At 42.5% G+C, this 17779-nt stretch overlaps 1 protein-coding gene across 4 annotated transcripts in view; it reads left to right on the top strand.

Annotated features, from left to right (window-relative positions):
* LOC133056307 (solute carrier family 5 member 4) overlaps window positions 1-17779 on the top strand; it is a 29072-nt gene that overhangs the window by 3096 nt on the left and 8197 nt on the right. For 3 of the 4 annotated variants that reach the window (XM_061141469.1, XM_061141466.1, XM_061141470.1), the window contains exons 4-11: window positions 1045-1104; window positions 2845-2949; window positions 5207-5312; window positions 6443-6523; window positions 8709-8929; window positions 12413-12548; window positions 14397-14504; window positions 16585-16735. In XM_061141469.1, coding sequence (XP_060997452.1) covers window positions 1045-1104; window positions 2845-2949; window positions 5207-5312; window positions 6443-6523; window positions 8709-8929; window positions 12413-12548; window positions 14397-14504; window positions 16585-16735 — 968 coding nt within the window. The remainder of the gene's footprint in view (window positions 1-1044; window positions 1105-2844; window positions 2950-5206; window positions 5313-6442; window positions 6524-8708; window positions 8930-12412; window positions 12549-14396; window positions 14505-16584; window positions 16736-17779) is intronic. The other variant, XM_061141468.1, reaches the window with a different exon arrangement.

Consider the following 17779-nt stretch of genomic DNA (forward strand, 5'->3'; position numbering starts at 1 on the left):
GTAAAATATATGTATATAAACAGACTGTCCTGGATAGACTCAGCAAGGGACCTTGTGTCGTCACAAGTAACCGTGCCCCGCCCCTATTGAAGATTTTGCCCCTATAATTACTTTAATAGTATCAGAAACTCAGAATGGACCCACCCTCTGCGTGTGCCCTATGGTCTGGGTTTCGCTTTGATGGTGCCATGGAGTCGAGAAAGGAGCCAGCCTCCAGAAGTATGGACAAAATGCCCTATGGCCCCAGGGAGTGTGGTTATCAGCTTGCTGAGAGCCTGGCTCTTTTAGCTGTGACCTTGGATTTCTTTAATCTCTGTGAGGTTCAGGTTACCCCTCCATAAAACAGGAATAACTGTGCTTATCGCATCTGCCTCACCTGGTGCTGTGAGAACAGCATGAGTGATAGAAGTGAAGACGTTTTCATAAATGTTAATATTCATGTAAGATTGTACTATTATCATCATCATATATGGCAAGACTTGGGGAGGCAATGGGAATGGGAATATTCTGTCTCTAAATTTCTCATTGGTTTGTCACTCTATATCATTCCTGACATTCAAGAATAATTCCTGGGGACTTCCCTCGTGGCTTAGTGGTTAAGGATCCACCTTCCAATATAGAGGATAAGGGTTTGATCCATGGTGGGGGAACTAAGATCCCTCACGCTGCAGGGCAACTAAGCCCACTCGCCACACAGAAAGATTCCGTGTGCTGCAAGGAAGACTTGACACAACTAAACAATTTGTTTTTAAAAGAATAATTCCTTTTGGTTAAGATTGTATGACCTTCTAGTGGTCCAGCTGGGCTCAGATCTCTGACTGTCCATTTTTCACTACACATCTTTGCCACATCCTAAGCCTCAGGAAATGTGATCTCTGGATCATGGAAGCAGAAGAAAGAGACCCACAGCTGTCTTGGGATCATAACTGTTTGAGTGGAACAGGATTGAAGCAAACATTTTATCTTCAGACTTGGAGGTTGTGAAGCGAAAAGGCCCACAAGCCAAACCTCTCTAACTTCCTCTCTGTCCTTGGTTTCTTGTAGGCCTTGCTGCTGTTGCTGGTTCTAGGGTGGTTCTTTGTCCCCATTTACATCAAGGCAGGGGTGAGTATCCACAGGTGTCTTCTGGCACACATGTCAGGCATTCATTTATTCCCTCATTTTTTCTGCTCAGCTATGAAACCTGAGTAACATTATTCGCCCCAGAATTTCTGAGCTTACGTTTACATAAGACCACTAACTACTGGACTTGCCTGGTGATCCAGTGGTAAAGAATCTGCCTGCCAATGCAGGAGACATGGGTTTGATCGCTGGTCCAGGAAGATCCCACACGTCGCCGGACAACTCATCCCATGTGCCATATTACTGAGCATGTGCTCTAGAGCCCCTCGAGCAGCAACTACTGAGCCCACATGCTGCCCACAAAACTACTGAAACCAGCTCCTAGAGCCTGTGCTCTGAGACAAGAAAAAGCCACTGCAATGAGAAGTCCACGCCTCACCGGCAAGGAGCAGGCCCCGCTCGCTGCAACTAGAGAAAGCCCGCAAGCAGCAACAAATACCTAGCGCAGCCAAAAAATAATACAAATCATAAAAGAATTTTTAAAAATTACAAAAAGACCACGAAGTGCTGCAGGATTGCTCTTGAAAATGGCTGCCGTCAGCCATCCTCTTGCTGATCACTGTTGGGATTCTATTTTCCCGACATTCTTACCAATACATGATATTTTCCTTTATTCTAATTTTTGTTATTCTGATGTTTGTAAGGTAGCTTTTTTTTTAATGAGGGGTAGGAAGCACCATGTTCTGGTGGCTCCCCTTCAATCTAGGTGTTGCCAGCCAACTGGGGCGCTGCTGGGCCTCTTGGAGCCTAACTGCCACCCTCACTCCCTCTGCAGCTGAGGGGTGCTGTGTCCTGGGATAATCCCTGGGATGGGGCTCTGGGGGAGCAAGCTTTACTGCCTACTGCCTCTGCATGTCACTGTATAGCCCTTTGCTCATCATGGGTCCCTTCCCATCCCAGGCTTGGGCAAGCTCTGCCCTCTTTGGTGCAAGGATCCACAGCACATAACTCATGCATATGTCCTTGGACATGGCTTACCATCCTTGAGGTGGTTCTGCACAGTTTCTGAGCCCCAAGAGTTTCCCTTCTTGTTTTTTATAATATTATATTAATATTTATTTAAGATTCTTTTATACTGGGGGAGATGAAACCATGAGCTTTGTCTGCTGTGAAGGAACCAGAAAAATGTACCCTTTAAGCTGATCACATAGCTGATCTAGTATTTCGATAATGATAACCTCAGCTTTTTCTCTACATAGGATTTAATGTAACTCTTCTTTTCAATAAAGATAATTGTGTGAATGTACATACAGATGTATATTTGCAATTTATTCAATTATCTATTTATCATGTAACTGTAATTGAAGTCCGTCATTTATGTTGTTTTTGCTAGACTGCAACATTTTCAGTGAAAATAATAAATATTATCTCTTGAGCGTCACCATTCATTTGGTGGTGTGGTAGGTATTTTACATCTACTTCCATATTAAAGCCCCACATTACAGGTGAGAAAACAAGTTCAGAGAGACTGTTATTTGCCAAAGGTCACAATCTGGGAACAGATCCCAAGAATGCTTGAGTCCAATGCCCATGTTCTTTCCAGACTCACAGCTTCCCAAGGGGCTGTGCCTTCTCACTCATGTCTCCCCACCTTGGGGGTGTTACCCACCTTGAGGGTAACTGCCACACACAGTTACCTGTCCACAGAGGCTTCATACATGTTGGATCATCTGAATGTGTGGGACCCTGAAGATGAATCCCTGCTGGTGTCTGTCTCTGCAGGTGACGACCATGCCGGAATACCTGAGGAAGCGGTTTGGTGGGAAGCGGCTCCAGGTCTACCTCTCCATCCTCTCCCTGTTCATCTGTGTGGCTTTGAGAATCTCAGTGAGTTCAATGCCCTCCTGGCATTTTAGCTTCATGAGGGACAAGAGTGCTAAGATCAGAGAACTTTATGGGTCAAGCCATATATGGATGTTTTAAAACTACTTGGGGTCTCTCTGAAGGTGTTAATCACTCAGCTGTGTCTGACTCTGTGTGACCCCATGGACCGTAGCTCAGCAGGCTCCTCTGCCTGTGGAATTCTCCAGGCAAGAATTCTGGAGTGAGTAGCAATTCCCTTCTACAGGGGATCTTCCCAACTCGAGTACCAAACCCAGGTTTCTTGCATGGCAGGCAGATTCTTTACAATCTGAGCCACCAGGGGGTCTCTCTACCAAGATTTTATGCCAAAAAAAAAGGTGGGGGGGGAGCTTCAGAAGCCCTGCATTCATAGAGTAAAAGAATTCTGAGTCACAAGAGCCTCCAGAGTATAAACCCATCATTTCATTAAGACTATGAAAAAAATAATGGATGTACAGAAAGAGCAGAATGTCTCATTCAAGTATCACAGCAATTCAGTAGCAGAAACAAGAAGGATTCTCTAGCTCCCACCTCCCTCTGCACAATAACATTTTCATTCTCATTGTCAAGGCCAGTCTAGGTTTACATTTTCCTTTTCAGCTTGACTATCTAACATGAAGACCAGAAGGGAAAGTGTTTTGTATTATTATACTGACTTCGCTTAAATGTACCTTATTTTATCTGAGATTGCCCATATGAAACAAATAACACAAACAAGAGTTAAAATAATTCTAAAGTTTTTTTTTTAAGTCTCTTGGAGATAATTATTGAGGAAAGAAGAAATTTGAAGATTCAGCAGTACATGTAGAAACCAAAGAAAAATCTCCTCATGTATCAGTGACTAAGGACATAATCTCCTGCAAGTTTATAGTCCAGGCAGTTCACCAGAGCAGAAGTTCACCCTGCTTATTGATCCTCTGTTGAGTCGAATCATGATTGGAAGTAAACCAGCTGCTTAGATTAGATGGCCCGAGCCTTCCTAATGCAACGTGAGCATTTCCCAGTACTTATTATAAATTGTTGGGCTCCATGTTAGGGGAACAAGATTCCTGTTCACTAGCAGTTCACCACGTCGTTAAGGAAGGGTTTAAGAATTTTACATGTGAAATAGCACTTTATGGCATTAGATGCAAATATATTAAACTAAGAGCTGGACTAGAGTGTGTAGATAAGTGCAGGAAATATGCTGCAGGGTGGGAAAGAGGATGGCAGTCCATGCTGGGTGGAATTGGAGGTCATCCCCATTGGTGAGGCCTGGGGGCACTTAAGTCCCAGGACAGGAAGGTGAGGAGAGCCCAAGGGAGGCAGAGGAGCCTGCAGGTGTCGGGGGCTTCGTGCTTACATGCTCCTCCGGTGGGTGGGAGCTGGTGATCTCCGTTCTCCTCTGGCTCTGACATCTAGAGCTTTATGATGCTAGAGTATGAACGAGGTGCTGGAGCAGAATGACAGGTACCAAAGGGAGGCAGCCTCCTGAGGTGGTTGGTTCCTGCTGGTGGGGAGGGGGTGGAAGATTGGGGAGCTGAATGGAGCAGCACAGAGGCCCAAAGCATGCGTGTGACCATGCATGGTCTGGCGTGGGCAGCTGGAAAGATCCTGTAGCAGGAGTCCATTCTTACCTACAAGGTTATATCTTAAGTGGTATCAATAGTCCTAGACACGACATTTTGTGTACTCTTATACAATGATAACAGCTTCTGTCCTGGTTATTTATTAAACAGATCAACAACTTTCACAGCCATCCCCTGCCCCAAGTTTTAAAAAGATCATATTGTTCACTGGTTCTCAACCTCCAGTAATGTGTAGGGTCCAAGAGTGCTCAGTCATGTCTGACTCTTTTGTGCCTCCATGGAATATAGCCCACGAGGCTCCTCTGTCCATGGGATTCTCCAGGCAAGAATATTGGAGTGGGTGGCCATGCCCTTTTCCAGGGAATCTTCCCAGCCCTGGGATAGAACTGGCATCTCTTATGTCTCCTGCATTGGCAGGCAGATTCTTTTCTTCTAGCACCACCTGGGAAGCCCCAAAGGATGGTATGGTCTCACTAGGCTTGTTGGTAGGTGGCAAGCAAAGAGAAAAGAAAGGCTTTTCCTGACTGGGAATCGAACCTGGGCCGAGGCTGTGAGAGTGCTGAATCCTAATCACTAGGCCACCAGGGAGCATCAAATATTAATGGGAAGACATCAGTGATGAGCTGAGCGATGCAGTCCATGTTTCCTTTCCACCCTGATTGTTCTCTCTTTAGTCAGACATATTTTCTGGAGCCATATTCATCAAACTGGCCTTGGGATTGGACCTATACCTGGCGATCTTCATTCTCTTGGCTATCACTGCTATTTACACAATCACTGGTGAGCCCATGCAATCTTTTGCCTACCTCACCCCAAGCTGTCATTAGCATTGTCACTGCCATGTAAGGATACTCTTTTATTTCCATTGTAAGATTCAAGCACAGATGGAGAAACTTAACTAGAGCAAAGAAAACAGTATGAGGTGTGAGCACCATGACGTGGTAAACAGGATGGGAAAATGGTGACTTGGCTCGGCTATGCGTCTGGTACGCAGACCGGCATTTGGAATCCTGTGTGACATACACATGGGAGGTCGGGATGAAATAGTGGCTTAGACCTGAGACTGGCAACACCAAGGCAGGGCCCAAGTGAGTACATGCCAGGGCACAGTGGTGGGACTATGAGCCACAGAATGAGGAAAGGAGAACAAGAGCAGAGGGTTGGTTGTGGGAGGAAAGATGTGGTAATAGTTCAAGCAGGCTTTCATGAGCCAGATACACCAGTGTTCTCCCTCATGCATACTAACATGAAAATCAAACTATGCCAGCTCAACTGGAAAAATAAAGAAAAAGTATAGCTGGAACAATAGAGACAGTCCTGAAGCCATTTTTATACATCAAGTACGTGTCTCAGAATAAGTGACAGATAAGGGCATAAAGCTCCTATTTTCAGTATCCATCTTGTTTCCCTCTCATAAAGGGAGTATCTCATTAACTGAGATTCTGTGAGCCCAGAGTTGAAAGGGAAGCTCATCGAATGTATCTGGTTCTCGACTAATGAAACAATAATACATTCCAACGGGAGAGCAAAAATGGCCTTGCCCAGTTTTTTGAGAGCGAGTGTAATTGTGCTAAATGGAGCAAACTGAGGGATCCGCGAGGGAAAATCTATGGTATTAAAACTTTGCCTTTATCGCTATTTAATATTCAAAAATTCACACAAAAGTGGAACTCCACTATAATTCATAGAAACTGAGTCAAGTCAAGGCAAGGGAGACAAGAGGACCAACGAGAGCCATAACTACTAAGGCTTCAAAGATGCCGAGAGGGGCTTGTGGTCCATCCAGGAGCGTCTGATACGTTTTTTGCTGAGTTATTTCTAGAGTTTGGGTAGAGGAGAACACAGAGGTGACAGCAGATAGATGAGGACGCATGAGTAAAACGTCCTGATTCCTTTCTTTCTCTTCACAGGGGGCTTGGCCTCAGTTATTTACACAGACACCCTCCAAACGGTCATCATGCTGATAGGTTCCTTTATTCTCATGGGGTTCGGTAAGTGATAACGGTATGAGCAATGCCCTGGGGTCAGAAATCCTGGGACTTGCGTCTGTTCAGTCTGACTGCTCTTGACTGCTGCCTCCCTTCTATTTGATCACATTTTCCAATCATTCGTATAATTCGGTGAACTTCTTTCTTTCGCGTACTCCTTACGCAGAAAGGAGTGTCTGCGAACTTTCTTACTATACTATCTCAGCATGAAGAAGTAAGGGAGAACTTTGCCTTCTATGGGGCTCCGTGGTAGCTCAGATGGTAAAGAGTCTGCCTGCAGTGCGGAGACCTGGGTTCGATCCCTGGCTGGGGAAGATCCCCTGGAGAAGGAAATGGTAACCCAAACCCACTCCAATATTCTTGCCTGGAAAATCCCATGGATGGAGAAGCCTGACAGGTTACAGTCCATGGGGTCTCAAAGAGTCGGACGTGACCGAGTGACTTCACTTTCACTTTTCACTTTTACCTCCTTTGAAAAACTATTGCTTAGATAAATTATTTTGTTTAATCTTAACATCCTTGTGTTCAGAATGGACAAAATTAGTACCACTGAGTTGACATTTTATGAAAGTATTGGTGCATTAGATCCAATGCACAGAAAACTTTCATTTACATAAAATCCTCATAAAATGAAGGATTAAATATCAGGAAATATTTAGGTAACTGAATATTAACTTCATTATGACTGATGGAAATTACTGAAGAATATTCCTTACTCTATTATTATGTAAGTAACAGATATACTTTGTATTTTCCTTTGTGACTCTCACTTATTAGTACCATCAGTTATTCATTCTTTTAAGTCATGCCAGATCACTATTGATGAATCTGATTTACAGCTTGCTAATTTGGGGCTTCTTTTATTATAGTTTTTGTTTTTGTTTGCGTAGAAAATCCATGCATAAAGTAAAAAGGATATAGGGTGAAGACAAATGCCCTTTCATCCCTCCCTTGTCCAGCAGTCACCCTGCTCCAACACCCACTCGAGTTGCACTGAATGAAACCTTCCTGAACACGCAGGCACCTAGTCAGAGCTTAAAGATACGAGGCAAAAACTGATAGAACTACAGAGACAACAAATTCATAATGATGACTGATGATTTTGTCAGAACATGGTTGCTATTAACCACATGTGGCTATTTAAATTTAAGCTAATTAAAAATTCAGTTTCTCACTTGCCTAGCCATGTTTCAAGCACTCAATATATGGCAGTGTCCTGCACTTAGTTGCTCAGGCATGTCCAACTCTTTGTGACCCCGTGGACTGTAGCCCACCAAGCTCCTCTGTCCATGGGATTTTTCAGGCAAAAATACTGGAGAGGGTTGCCATTTTCCCCCTCCAGGGGATCTTCCCGACTCAGGGATTGCACCCACATCTCTTGTGTCCCCTGCATTGCAGATTCTTTACCCACTGAGCCATTAGGGAAGCCCCAACAGATGGCCAGTAGCTACCACACTGGACAGCACAGGTATGTAACGGTTCCGTCATTGTAGGAAGTTCTATTGCATGACACTACTCCTGAAGCAACTGCTACTACCAATTCCTTGTGAACTTGCTACTTAGCCAGAATTTCTGTTATTCTCGTTCATGCTCCTTTGGTTTGTGGCCTCAGTGGTGTACACCCTGGCATCAGCTTCTCTAAGACTCACTTATCCTATCCCTATGGGTAGACTCTCACCTCCTAGGTCCTCCATGTATTTTTGCTACAAACCATATTTCCCTCATCAGAACAATTGCCTTGTATTGTCTGCATCTTCCATTAGGTTGAGTTTCTGCCTTGCACGTTCATTTTGCCCATAATCCCACCACAATGTTTGGTATACAGAAACGTGTTAGCGCAAATTAAATAATGAATAAAGAAGTAAACTGTCGAGCTCAACTCCACAAATGTAGAATTGTAATACCTACCACTCCAAAATTTACTCTGATGAATTTTGTGTCATCTGAACCTTTATAAGTTGTCCCAAATGTCTGGGCTCATCTTTCTAAGGTTTCCATCCATTGTGGTTCTATGCTACACCTGACTAGCTTTTCCAGACCCTCTCATTGGGGTAAGTTTCCCTATTTCCCCTCACCACGCATAATCTGATTGGAGGTGTTTGAGTACCTCCACCACAAAGGAGTGGTTATGAACACCTTAGATGTCTAAGATTTGACAGAAATTTCATTTTATCCAATTCCTTTTCAGCTTTTGCCGAAGTCGGAGGCTACGAGAATTTTACAGAAAAGTACATGAATGCCATCCCAACCATAGTGGAGGGGGACAACCTGACAATCCAATCCAAGTGTTACACACCTCAGGGAGACTCCTTCCATATTTTTCGAGATGCTGTCACTGGGGATATTCCATGGCCAGGAACAATATTCGGAATGACTGTTGTAGCTGCGTGGTATTGGTGTACAGATCAGGTAAAGTGTGTGTGTGTATGTGTGTGTGTGTGTCTGTGTGTGTGAGACAGAGAGAGAGATACATGAATATGTTTATGTTGTTCTTTTTCTACTCATAGAAAAACATCTAGTTTCTATTTCATACACACACATACATCACTTAAAGAGCCAAAAACTTCTATGAATACGACGCTTGTTATGAAATAAATTTTAAAAAAAATGGACCCTTTCCTGGTGGCTCAGATGGTAAAGAGTCTGCCTGCAAAGCAGGAGACCCAGGTTAGATCCCTAGGTCAGAAAGAACCCCTGGAGACGGGCATGACAACCCACTCCAGTATCCTGGCTTGGAGAATTCCATGGACAGAGGAGTCTGGCAGGCTACAGTCCATGAGGTCACAAAGAATCAGACTTGACTGAGTGACTAATACTGTTACGAAAAATAGCTGTCTGGTGTCCAACTTTCTACCTATTTCTCGTCTCCCAAAGGCAAACAATTTCAGCTCCCTCAGTTAAGTATTTTTGTATGTATTTTTATTCTCTAAATCCTGTACTCACTGTATAGTTTGTGAACAACTGGCATGGATATTACCTTAGAGTTCATTAGAAATGAATGCTCTTAGACGCTACCCACACCCATTGAATCAGAATTTTCTCATAAACCTGATTCCCGGGAGATTCAAATAAATCCTTGTATTGCTTCTTCTTACTTTTCCAGTTTTAGAGTTTTCTATTGGCTTCCCATAAAGAGAGATGAGAGTTTACCTTTTCAGTTTTCCACCCTCAGTCCCCTACAAGGCACATCTCCTGTTCATTCATCTTCCTAATAGATCCAGTTCACAATTTTGGTGAGATGTGCATTCAATGCAGCAATTTTTGTGACTACATAAATGTAACTCACAACTGAGCTCCAAGTTCTCTGATTGATTTTTCTTTAGCTTTTTCTTTTCCCTAAAATGAATAACTCTAAATGCTTTTGTTTTAAATTTTCTTGGTGATTATTACTCATTCAATAACAAACCCTCAGCAAATTGCCTAAATCTCCTCTCAATTCTTGCAAACACATCAAGTATTCTGTGCGCTGCTTGTTTCCTCTTGGAGCCTTTCATCTCTCACCAGCTCACGGGTTGTCCACTCTACTTGGTGCTCATCCTAACTCAGAACTCCCTTCATGACCACATTTGCCATCCCCTTTGCTTCATTCTTGGCTTGTATTTCCTATTCCCAATATTCTACATCATCATCTTTCTTTGTTTAATCCTGCTTTTTGAGGCAATGAATTCTCTGGTTAGTTGCTGAGAAAGAAGGGAGATGTATTTGCTGTGAATTTGCATGTTTCAAAATGTCTTCAACCTAACTCTTAGTAAATTGATCCTCTGGCCATGTGCACATTTGTAGGTTGGAAATAATCTTCCCAGAGTCATAGATTCATTGTATTTTGACTTCCACCATCACAGGTGAGAAGCCTGAAATTACTCTTGATCTTTTGGGTGTGACTCTGCTGGGGAAAAAATTGAAGGCAGAAGTAGAAGAGGGTGATAGAGTATGAGCTGGTTGGATGGCATCTCCGATTCAATGGACGTGAACTTGGGCAAACTTCAGGAGTTAGTGAGGGATAGGGAGGCCTAGTGTGCTGCTGTCCATGGGGTCGCAAAGAGTTGGACATGACTGAGTGACTGAACAACTGCTTTTTCTCTCTGGAAACTTGCCTTTCCTTTGGCCTCAATATTTTGAAATTTCACCACAATGTACTATTGTGTGTGGATCTACTTTTACCCATTACGACAGGCTGCTGTGAACTTCTTTGATCAAGTAACTGATGTCTTGAATAATTTGGGGAGATTCTTTCTTTGCTGCCTTCCATTTTGTTTTGTTTTGTTTTCTTGTATTTGGAACTCTATTTTTGGATGTTGGTCTTCCTCAGCTGCTTCTCTAGTGTTTTACCTTCTCTCCATCATCCTTCTCTTGGTCTTTTGCTCTACTTAATAGGAGACTTTCTTAATTTTATCCTCCAGTTTTTCTGTCTTTGTATTTAAAGCTTCTAAGATCTTATTTTTTGTTTTCTGGGTGCTCCTTTTTATAGCAAATGAGTTTGTTTTTATTTTGGTGGGGTTTTTTTGGAAGTTTTCTTCTTCCTAAATAGTCTCTGTCAACTTAAACTTACAATTTCACAATTTTAACTCACTTTAAATCAATGGCCATACATGATGTTAGTGTCAGTTTTCTTTTTCTCTATGTAGTAAACTGATTTCTTCAACATGTCTATCAAAGAATGCATCCTTACACCACTGATTTGTGGAACCATCTTTATTACTTATGTTTTGCCTCTGACTAACTGACTAACTAACTTAAGTGACCTCACATTCTTCTTAGATGCAGGGGCTGAACCTGCTTGTCTGCTGACGAGGCTTCTCTCCTTACCTGTAATTCGTGTTGCCCCTCCAACCATCAGCTTCCAGGCCTCTGTCCAAAAATATCGCCTGCTCCGTCAGCACTAAATAACACTGCCACTGTCCCTAAAAGATCTGTCTCCCCAGAGACAACTAAGCAGAAAAAGACATCTCTGTTTTACAACATTCCTTGAGAAGAAAGAGTGACATCAAAATATTATTATGGTTGAAAATTCCACTTTGCTAGGGAATTACTAGTCAAGAAATTGTACAACTTAAGTAGGAATTATGAAATTATATACATTCATTTCCCCAGGACCATCATATTTGATTCATAATTCAGTGCGGTCTGAAGAAATCTGGAGATGAATATCTCAGAATTCTATTCTGATGGCTGCCTGACTCTGGTGTTTCCATGTCAGTGAGCTTGCTTTCCCTTCAGGATAATTGCCTAACAGTAGTAGAGAGAAACCAATGAGTATATGACTTACTTAGTGCCTGAAATACCAAAGACTTCCCAGGTGACACAGTATTAAACAACCTGCCTGCCAGTGCAGGAGACAGGTTCCATCCCTAGGTCAGGAAGATCCCCTGGAGTAGGAAATGGCAAACTGCTCCAGTGTTCTTGCATGGGAAATTCCACCTGGTGGGCTACAGTCCATGAGGTCACAAAGAGTCAGACATGACTGAGGGGCTGAGCGCATGCACACACACACACATCAAAGGCACAACTTGTGGCAAAAGTCAATAGTGACAGCTTTGTACCTGGAAGAGCACGTGGCCCTTGTTGCAGTGCAGCCTGGGAACTGTAAACATGTTTTAATAGTAGTGATAGGTATTGATTTAAACATGACAAGAGTCTTACAAACATACCAAATATTCAGGATGCCCTACAAGAGATAACTTTATTTAGAGATTAAAAAAAACTGAGACTCACAGAAGTCAAATACTCATGTAAGAGGAGCAAGGATTCAAGTTCCAATTTTACTCTGAAGTCCATTATTTTCCGCTACCATGACTCTCTTTTTCATTGTAACATTAATTCTGAAGTGAGGCACTCCCCTTCACTGAAGTCACCCTCTGGTTTTCTTGTGACTACATCATGTTCCCCTGGCAGGTCATTGTGCAGCGCTGCCTGTCGGGCAAGGACATGTCACATGTGAAGGCCGCCTGCATCATGTGTGGGTACCTGAAACTGCTGCCCATGTTCCTCATGGTGATGCCAGGGATGATCAGCCGTATCCTGTTCACAGGTGAGTCTTGAATCCATAGATTTTTTTTTTTTAATTACATGTGAATTCTGAGTAGTGGTTTCAAGATAGATAAAAACTTTGATAAACTAGAAAATCCATTACATATGACAGTAAAAACAGAATCCCAAGTGGAGAGAACAGCCTGTGCAGAGGCTCAGAAGCAGGAAATGTTGGCACACTTCACATTCTGTTCTCTTATTTCTTTTGTACTGTACGCCTGTCTGCTTGCAGACATTTGAGCTTGCAAGCCTGTTTTCATGAGTGGCATGGATTTAAGCTAGTCTAGAGGATAATGCAGGAGGATGAGATAAACTGGAAAAATGTGAGCTGAGTGAGCTGTGATGGTTGAATCCAAGACGTCTTTGACTAAGAATGTCTTCAAAATTCACTGTTACTTCTTGGTCCTTCCAAGATTGTTGAAGACTGGACTGGGCTTTGGAATTGGGTTGTATGGGTACTTTAACTTCTGAGCCAGCTGAAAGTAGCTACTAATGTTGAAAATCTTCCTTAAAAAACCAACTTTTCCTTTATTATGAAGGGTACAGGAAATATATTCAGCTAAGCAAGGCCTCTGGTTCTAGTGGGGCAATCCATCAGATAACACTGAATCCATATCATATTTTCTCAACTGGGCATCAGTTTATTCAGCTAAAATCTTGTTACAATGAAAATCACCTTTTTCCCCCAAAAATGATCCATTTTATTGTAAATAACTCCTTATAGGTATTCCTTGTGCTTCAATTCCCACTCTTCCTTATTTTTTTGTCTTAATTTTTTTAATGATGTTTATTACAAGACTACTGTTTCCTTGGGGGTGTGGTTTCACATTAAAACGATTCCCCTACACAGCAAGTTAGAATGTTTCTTTGTTCTTCTTACTGCAACATTATAGTGCTGTTGAAAATATCCAACAACAACAACAAAAAAGAAAATATCCAACAAGTAAAGAATGGTCAAAGAAAATACTATATCCCTCTTCATAGAAAATTGCACACAAGGGACTGAAGACTATCTCAAAAGTCAGGAAAATGCTGAAGTTATCATGTTAAATGTAAAAAGCAGATTACAAAATATTACCTCAACAATTACCATAGCTATGCAAAATATATATATATATAATTATATATATATAATTATATTATATATTATATATATATATATAATTTGGTGGAAAAGGATTATAAAAGACTATTGGAAAAAACAAAAGAAGTTAAAGTGCTAAGGCATTAGCATTCTGGGTGGGGTTTTTTAAATCAAGTTTTGCTATCTGTTGTCATAATATTGTTTAAGGAAAGAAAAAGATATCGTGCAAATGCCACAGTGAAGTAAGATATCATCCCTACATGGGGCAGTCACTCCAACAACCACCACAGGTGATACTTCTTCTTAGGTATAGGTGGTAAGGCACTGGGCTAAGTGATCAGACAAAGCTAACTTCCTGGGTGTTGTGGGGGTGGGGTGCTGGAGGTGGGAGTAGGGGTGGGGTTGGTTTTGTCTCTGGAGTTCCGTGCTCCCCAGAGGAGTTGCACTCTTGCGGCTTTGTTGGAGGATGGAGCAGCTCCCTCTGTTTGCTGTCCTGCCGTCACCCAGCCACATCCCAAAGAAGAGTCCTGCCCCTCAGGTCAATGCACAGGGAGCTATAGGCATGAGACACTTAGGAGGTCATATTCTGGGCAAAAAGGGAGCAGGTTCAGAGTGTGGAGTTCAAAACTGAATCTCTAATTTCCATGCATGAAGATTCCTCTCACCCATGATCTTACGACTTGTCTCTATGTCCAGTGGTTGTAGATCTTACCTGTTTGGCCCCACTCACTGAACCCACTTTTCTGAATCCGCCCCCCCCCCAAGAGAAGGTGGCCTGTGTTGTACCTTCAGAATGCGTGAAGCACTGTGGAGTTAAAGTCGGCTGCTCCAACTATGCTTACCCAATGCTGGTGATGGAACTGATGCCCAACGGTAAGAAAAGACGCGTGCTCAGATGACTGGATGGAGAAAATGTGATGCTCGGTAGAGACAGATGGGTGGATGAACAATAGACAGAGAGAGAGAGAGAGAGAGAGAGAGGTGTTGATAAGTGAACAGTATTCAGCTGTAGGGCTTCCCCAATGGATCAGTGGCAAAGCATCTGCCTGCAATACAGAAGACATGAGTTTGCACTGGGGTGGGAAGATCCCATGAAGGAAGAAATGGCAACCCACTCCAGTATTCTTGCCTGGAGAATCCCATGGACAGAGGAGCCCAGCAGACCACAGTCCATAGGGTCACAAAGAGTCAGACACCACTGAGCAACTGAGCATGCATATATGCATTCAGCCTTAAAAAAAAAAAAAGAAGGAAATCCTGCCAATTGCAACAACATAGACAAAGGTAGAGGACATTATGCTGAGTGAAACAAGTCAAGCACCTGAAGACAAATACTGCATGACATCACTTATATGTGGAATCTAAAGAAATCAAACTCCTAGAAGCAGAGAGTAGAGGGTGATCATCAGGGGCTTGGTGGCAAGGGACAGTCATGGGGAGATGTTGGTCAAAGGGTATAAACTTTCTGTTATAAGATGAATAAGTTCTGGAGACCTAATGTATATATATTAACCATATATATATATGTGTGTATATATATATACAACACATATATATATGTATATATAAACTATAGTTGATAATAATATACTACTAATACTTACTTAAAACTAAGAGATTAGATCTCAAGTATAATCACCACAAAACCAGAATATGGTAACCATGTGAGTGATGGATATGTTCATTAGCCTGACTGTAGTTATGGTAACCATGTGAGTGATGGATATGTTCATTAGCCTGACTGTAGTAACTATTTCATATCACGTTATACACCTTAACACTTCAGTTGATATCTATCAATTACACCTTGATAGATCTTTGTGCTGGGACTGCCTCAGAGGCCAGATCTGTAGATGGGCCATGAGAAAGGGTTATGGCATAATCCTTAATCATTCTTACTTCCATTAATTCAGTTGTTTGCATCGAACCTCTCTTGAATATTTTCCATAGGCTACCAGCCCTGTTCTTGGCCTGGGGAATACAGAAATGAACCAGATATAATTCTTATTAGAAGAATTCTTACTCCTCTGAATTCAAAACTATCAAGGCAATCAAGGGCATTTAAATGATTGATTTATCACTAAAAGAGTTTCATAGCAATAAACTTATAAGTTCAGAGGGCTAGAGGTTAAATATTCATTCTGCTTTCTTTACAGCAGTGGTATCCAAATAATATACCTCAATCTATTTAATTTGTAACTGTTTATTGAGTGCCTACTATGTGCCAGACACCACTTTGTGCTCAGAAAACAATAGTGAAGTAGGCACAAAATCCCCTATTAAAATTCACATTCCAGTTTTGTGAGATAAAAAACAAACCACACATTATGTGAAATAAGTTATTAGGATACTAGACGGTAAGCAGGGTAAGGGGCTCAGTAGTGACCAGGTGATCCTGTACCTTAGACTCATCGAAGGTTGGCTAACACTTTTGTGACCTTTCTGCTCCCTGACCCACATGAGCATTGTCAAGCAGAAGGGAGCATGACCCACAAGTGACCCCACCTACCCTCTTTCACGCTTTGGGAAGCCTACATGGCATCACTAATAAGAAGAGGGAACTGAAGGATGAAGTTGCCACAGTTTTTCAGAACTCTGCTTTGCCCACCAAAGACGTCTTCAAGAGAGTTTCCCACTAGGCTTTTCCCTCTCCAGTTCCCTAACCTTCAGGAAGCCAAGAATTCCTCCCCAAAGAAAGGTGGCAGAACCCGGTTTCCTCTCTTTCAAATGGCCTCTAAGTTTATATTTACAACCAAAATTCTATGCTGGACTATTCTCAAGTCACCAGGAAATGTGCAGGAAGTGCCATATGATGATCCTTGTCGACAGGCACACTAGTCAGTGAATGTTCCAGGTGACACTTCATCTTTGAACAACTCTCTGGTTTGGCAAGGCCCTCGTAGACCATGGTGTTCAGTTCCTAACTAGTGACTGCACCCTCTCCCGGCCCCAGGACTGCGAGGCCTGATGCTGTCGGTCATGCTGGCCTCTCTCATGAGCTCCCTGACCTCCATCTTCAACAGTGCCAGCGCCCTCTTCACCATTGATCTGTACACCAAGATTCGGAAGAGAGCATCTGAGAAAGAGCTCCTCATAGCTGGACGGTGAGATACTCCTGGTTTCTGTCTAAACTTTCTCTGCAAAAAGGCAGACATAGGGACTTCTCTGGTGGTCTAGTGGCTAAGACTCTGCACTCCCAATGCAGGGGGCCTGGGTTCAATCCTTGGTTGGGGAACTAAGACTGGATGCAGCCAAATAAATATTTTTTAAAAGAAATAAAGAAAAAGGCAGATAAATGAACTAGAATCTCCTCAACTTTGGGTTCAGGAAATTAACCGTAGCATTCTAGAGTAGGAGGAAGAGATCTTTACGCTCAGTTGCTAAGCTGTGTCTGACTCCTTTAAGACCCCATGGACTGTAGCCCTCCAGGCTCCTCCATGCATGGGATTTCCCAGGCAAGAATACTGGAGTGGGCTGCCATTTCCTACTCCAGATGATCTTTCTGACCCAGGGATCTAACCCGTGTCTGCTGTGTCTCCTGCAGTGGCAGACGGATTTGGAAAAGACATTAGAGGACATTTAATTCAACATCATCTTTATAGCTACAAAATTGGGGGCCATATTTTAAGTGAAATAGTTGCTTTGTCCAGACTTTCAAATGCCTCTGTTTCTTATTTCTTCCTCTCCTCACACCATCTCCCAACCACATCTTCATGATACTCCTTCCATGTTTTTCTGGGCGTGTAAACTTCCCACTTACTCTGATAGACTAAATGCATTGTCTCTAGAAGCTTCCATGTGTATCTAAACCATCCACACACTACTACAGAGGAGTTTATCAACTACATTCATTAAGAAATGAGGTGTTAAGAGAAACTGACCACCTATCTAAACAATTATGCATTATTGAATTCAGTTACAAATGCTTTAGTAAATTAAGCACCCGAGGGGAAAATTCCAAGGGCTCACTTGGTCAGATCTTGACTCTGGACAAAGGACAGGAAAAAAAATAAGACATCTGTGCTTTTGTGGTGGGGACAGTGTTGGACTAGAATTCAGCAGGTCCCAAGAGGCAGTGGTCACACTAAGAGGTATATAGTTTTAGGCATCATTCTACATTAAGTCTCAATGGTCTGCTAATAAGCTTT

The sequence above is a fragment of the Dama dama genome, chromosome 5 (genome assembly GCF_033118175.1).
Source record: "Dama dama isolate Ldn47 chromosome 5, ASM3311817v1, whole genome shotgun sequence".
NCBI classification, from domain to species: domain Eukaryota; kingdom Metazoa; phylum Chordata; class Mammalia; order Artiodactyla; family Cervidae; genus Dama; species Dama dama.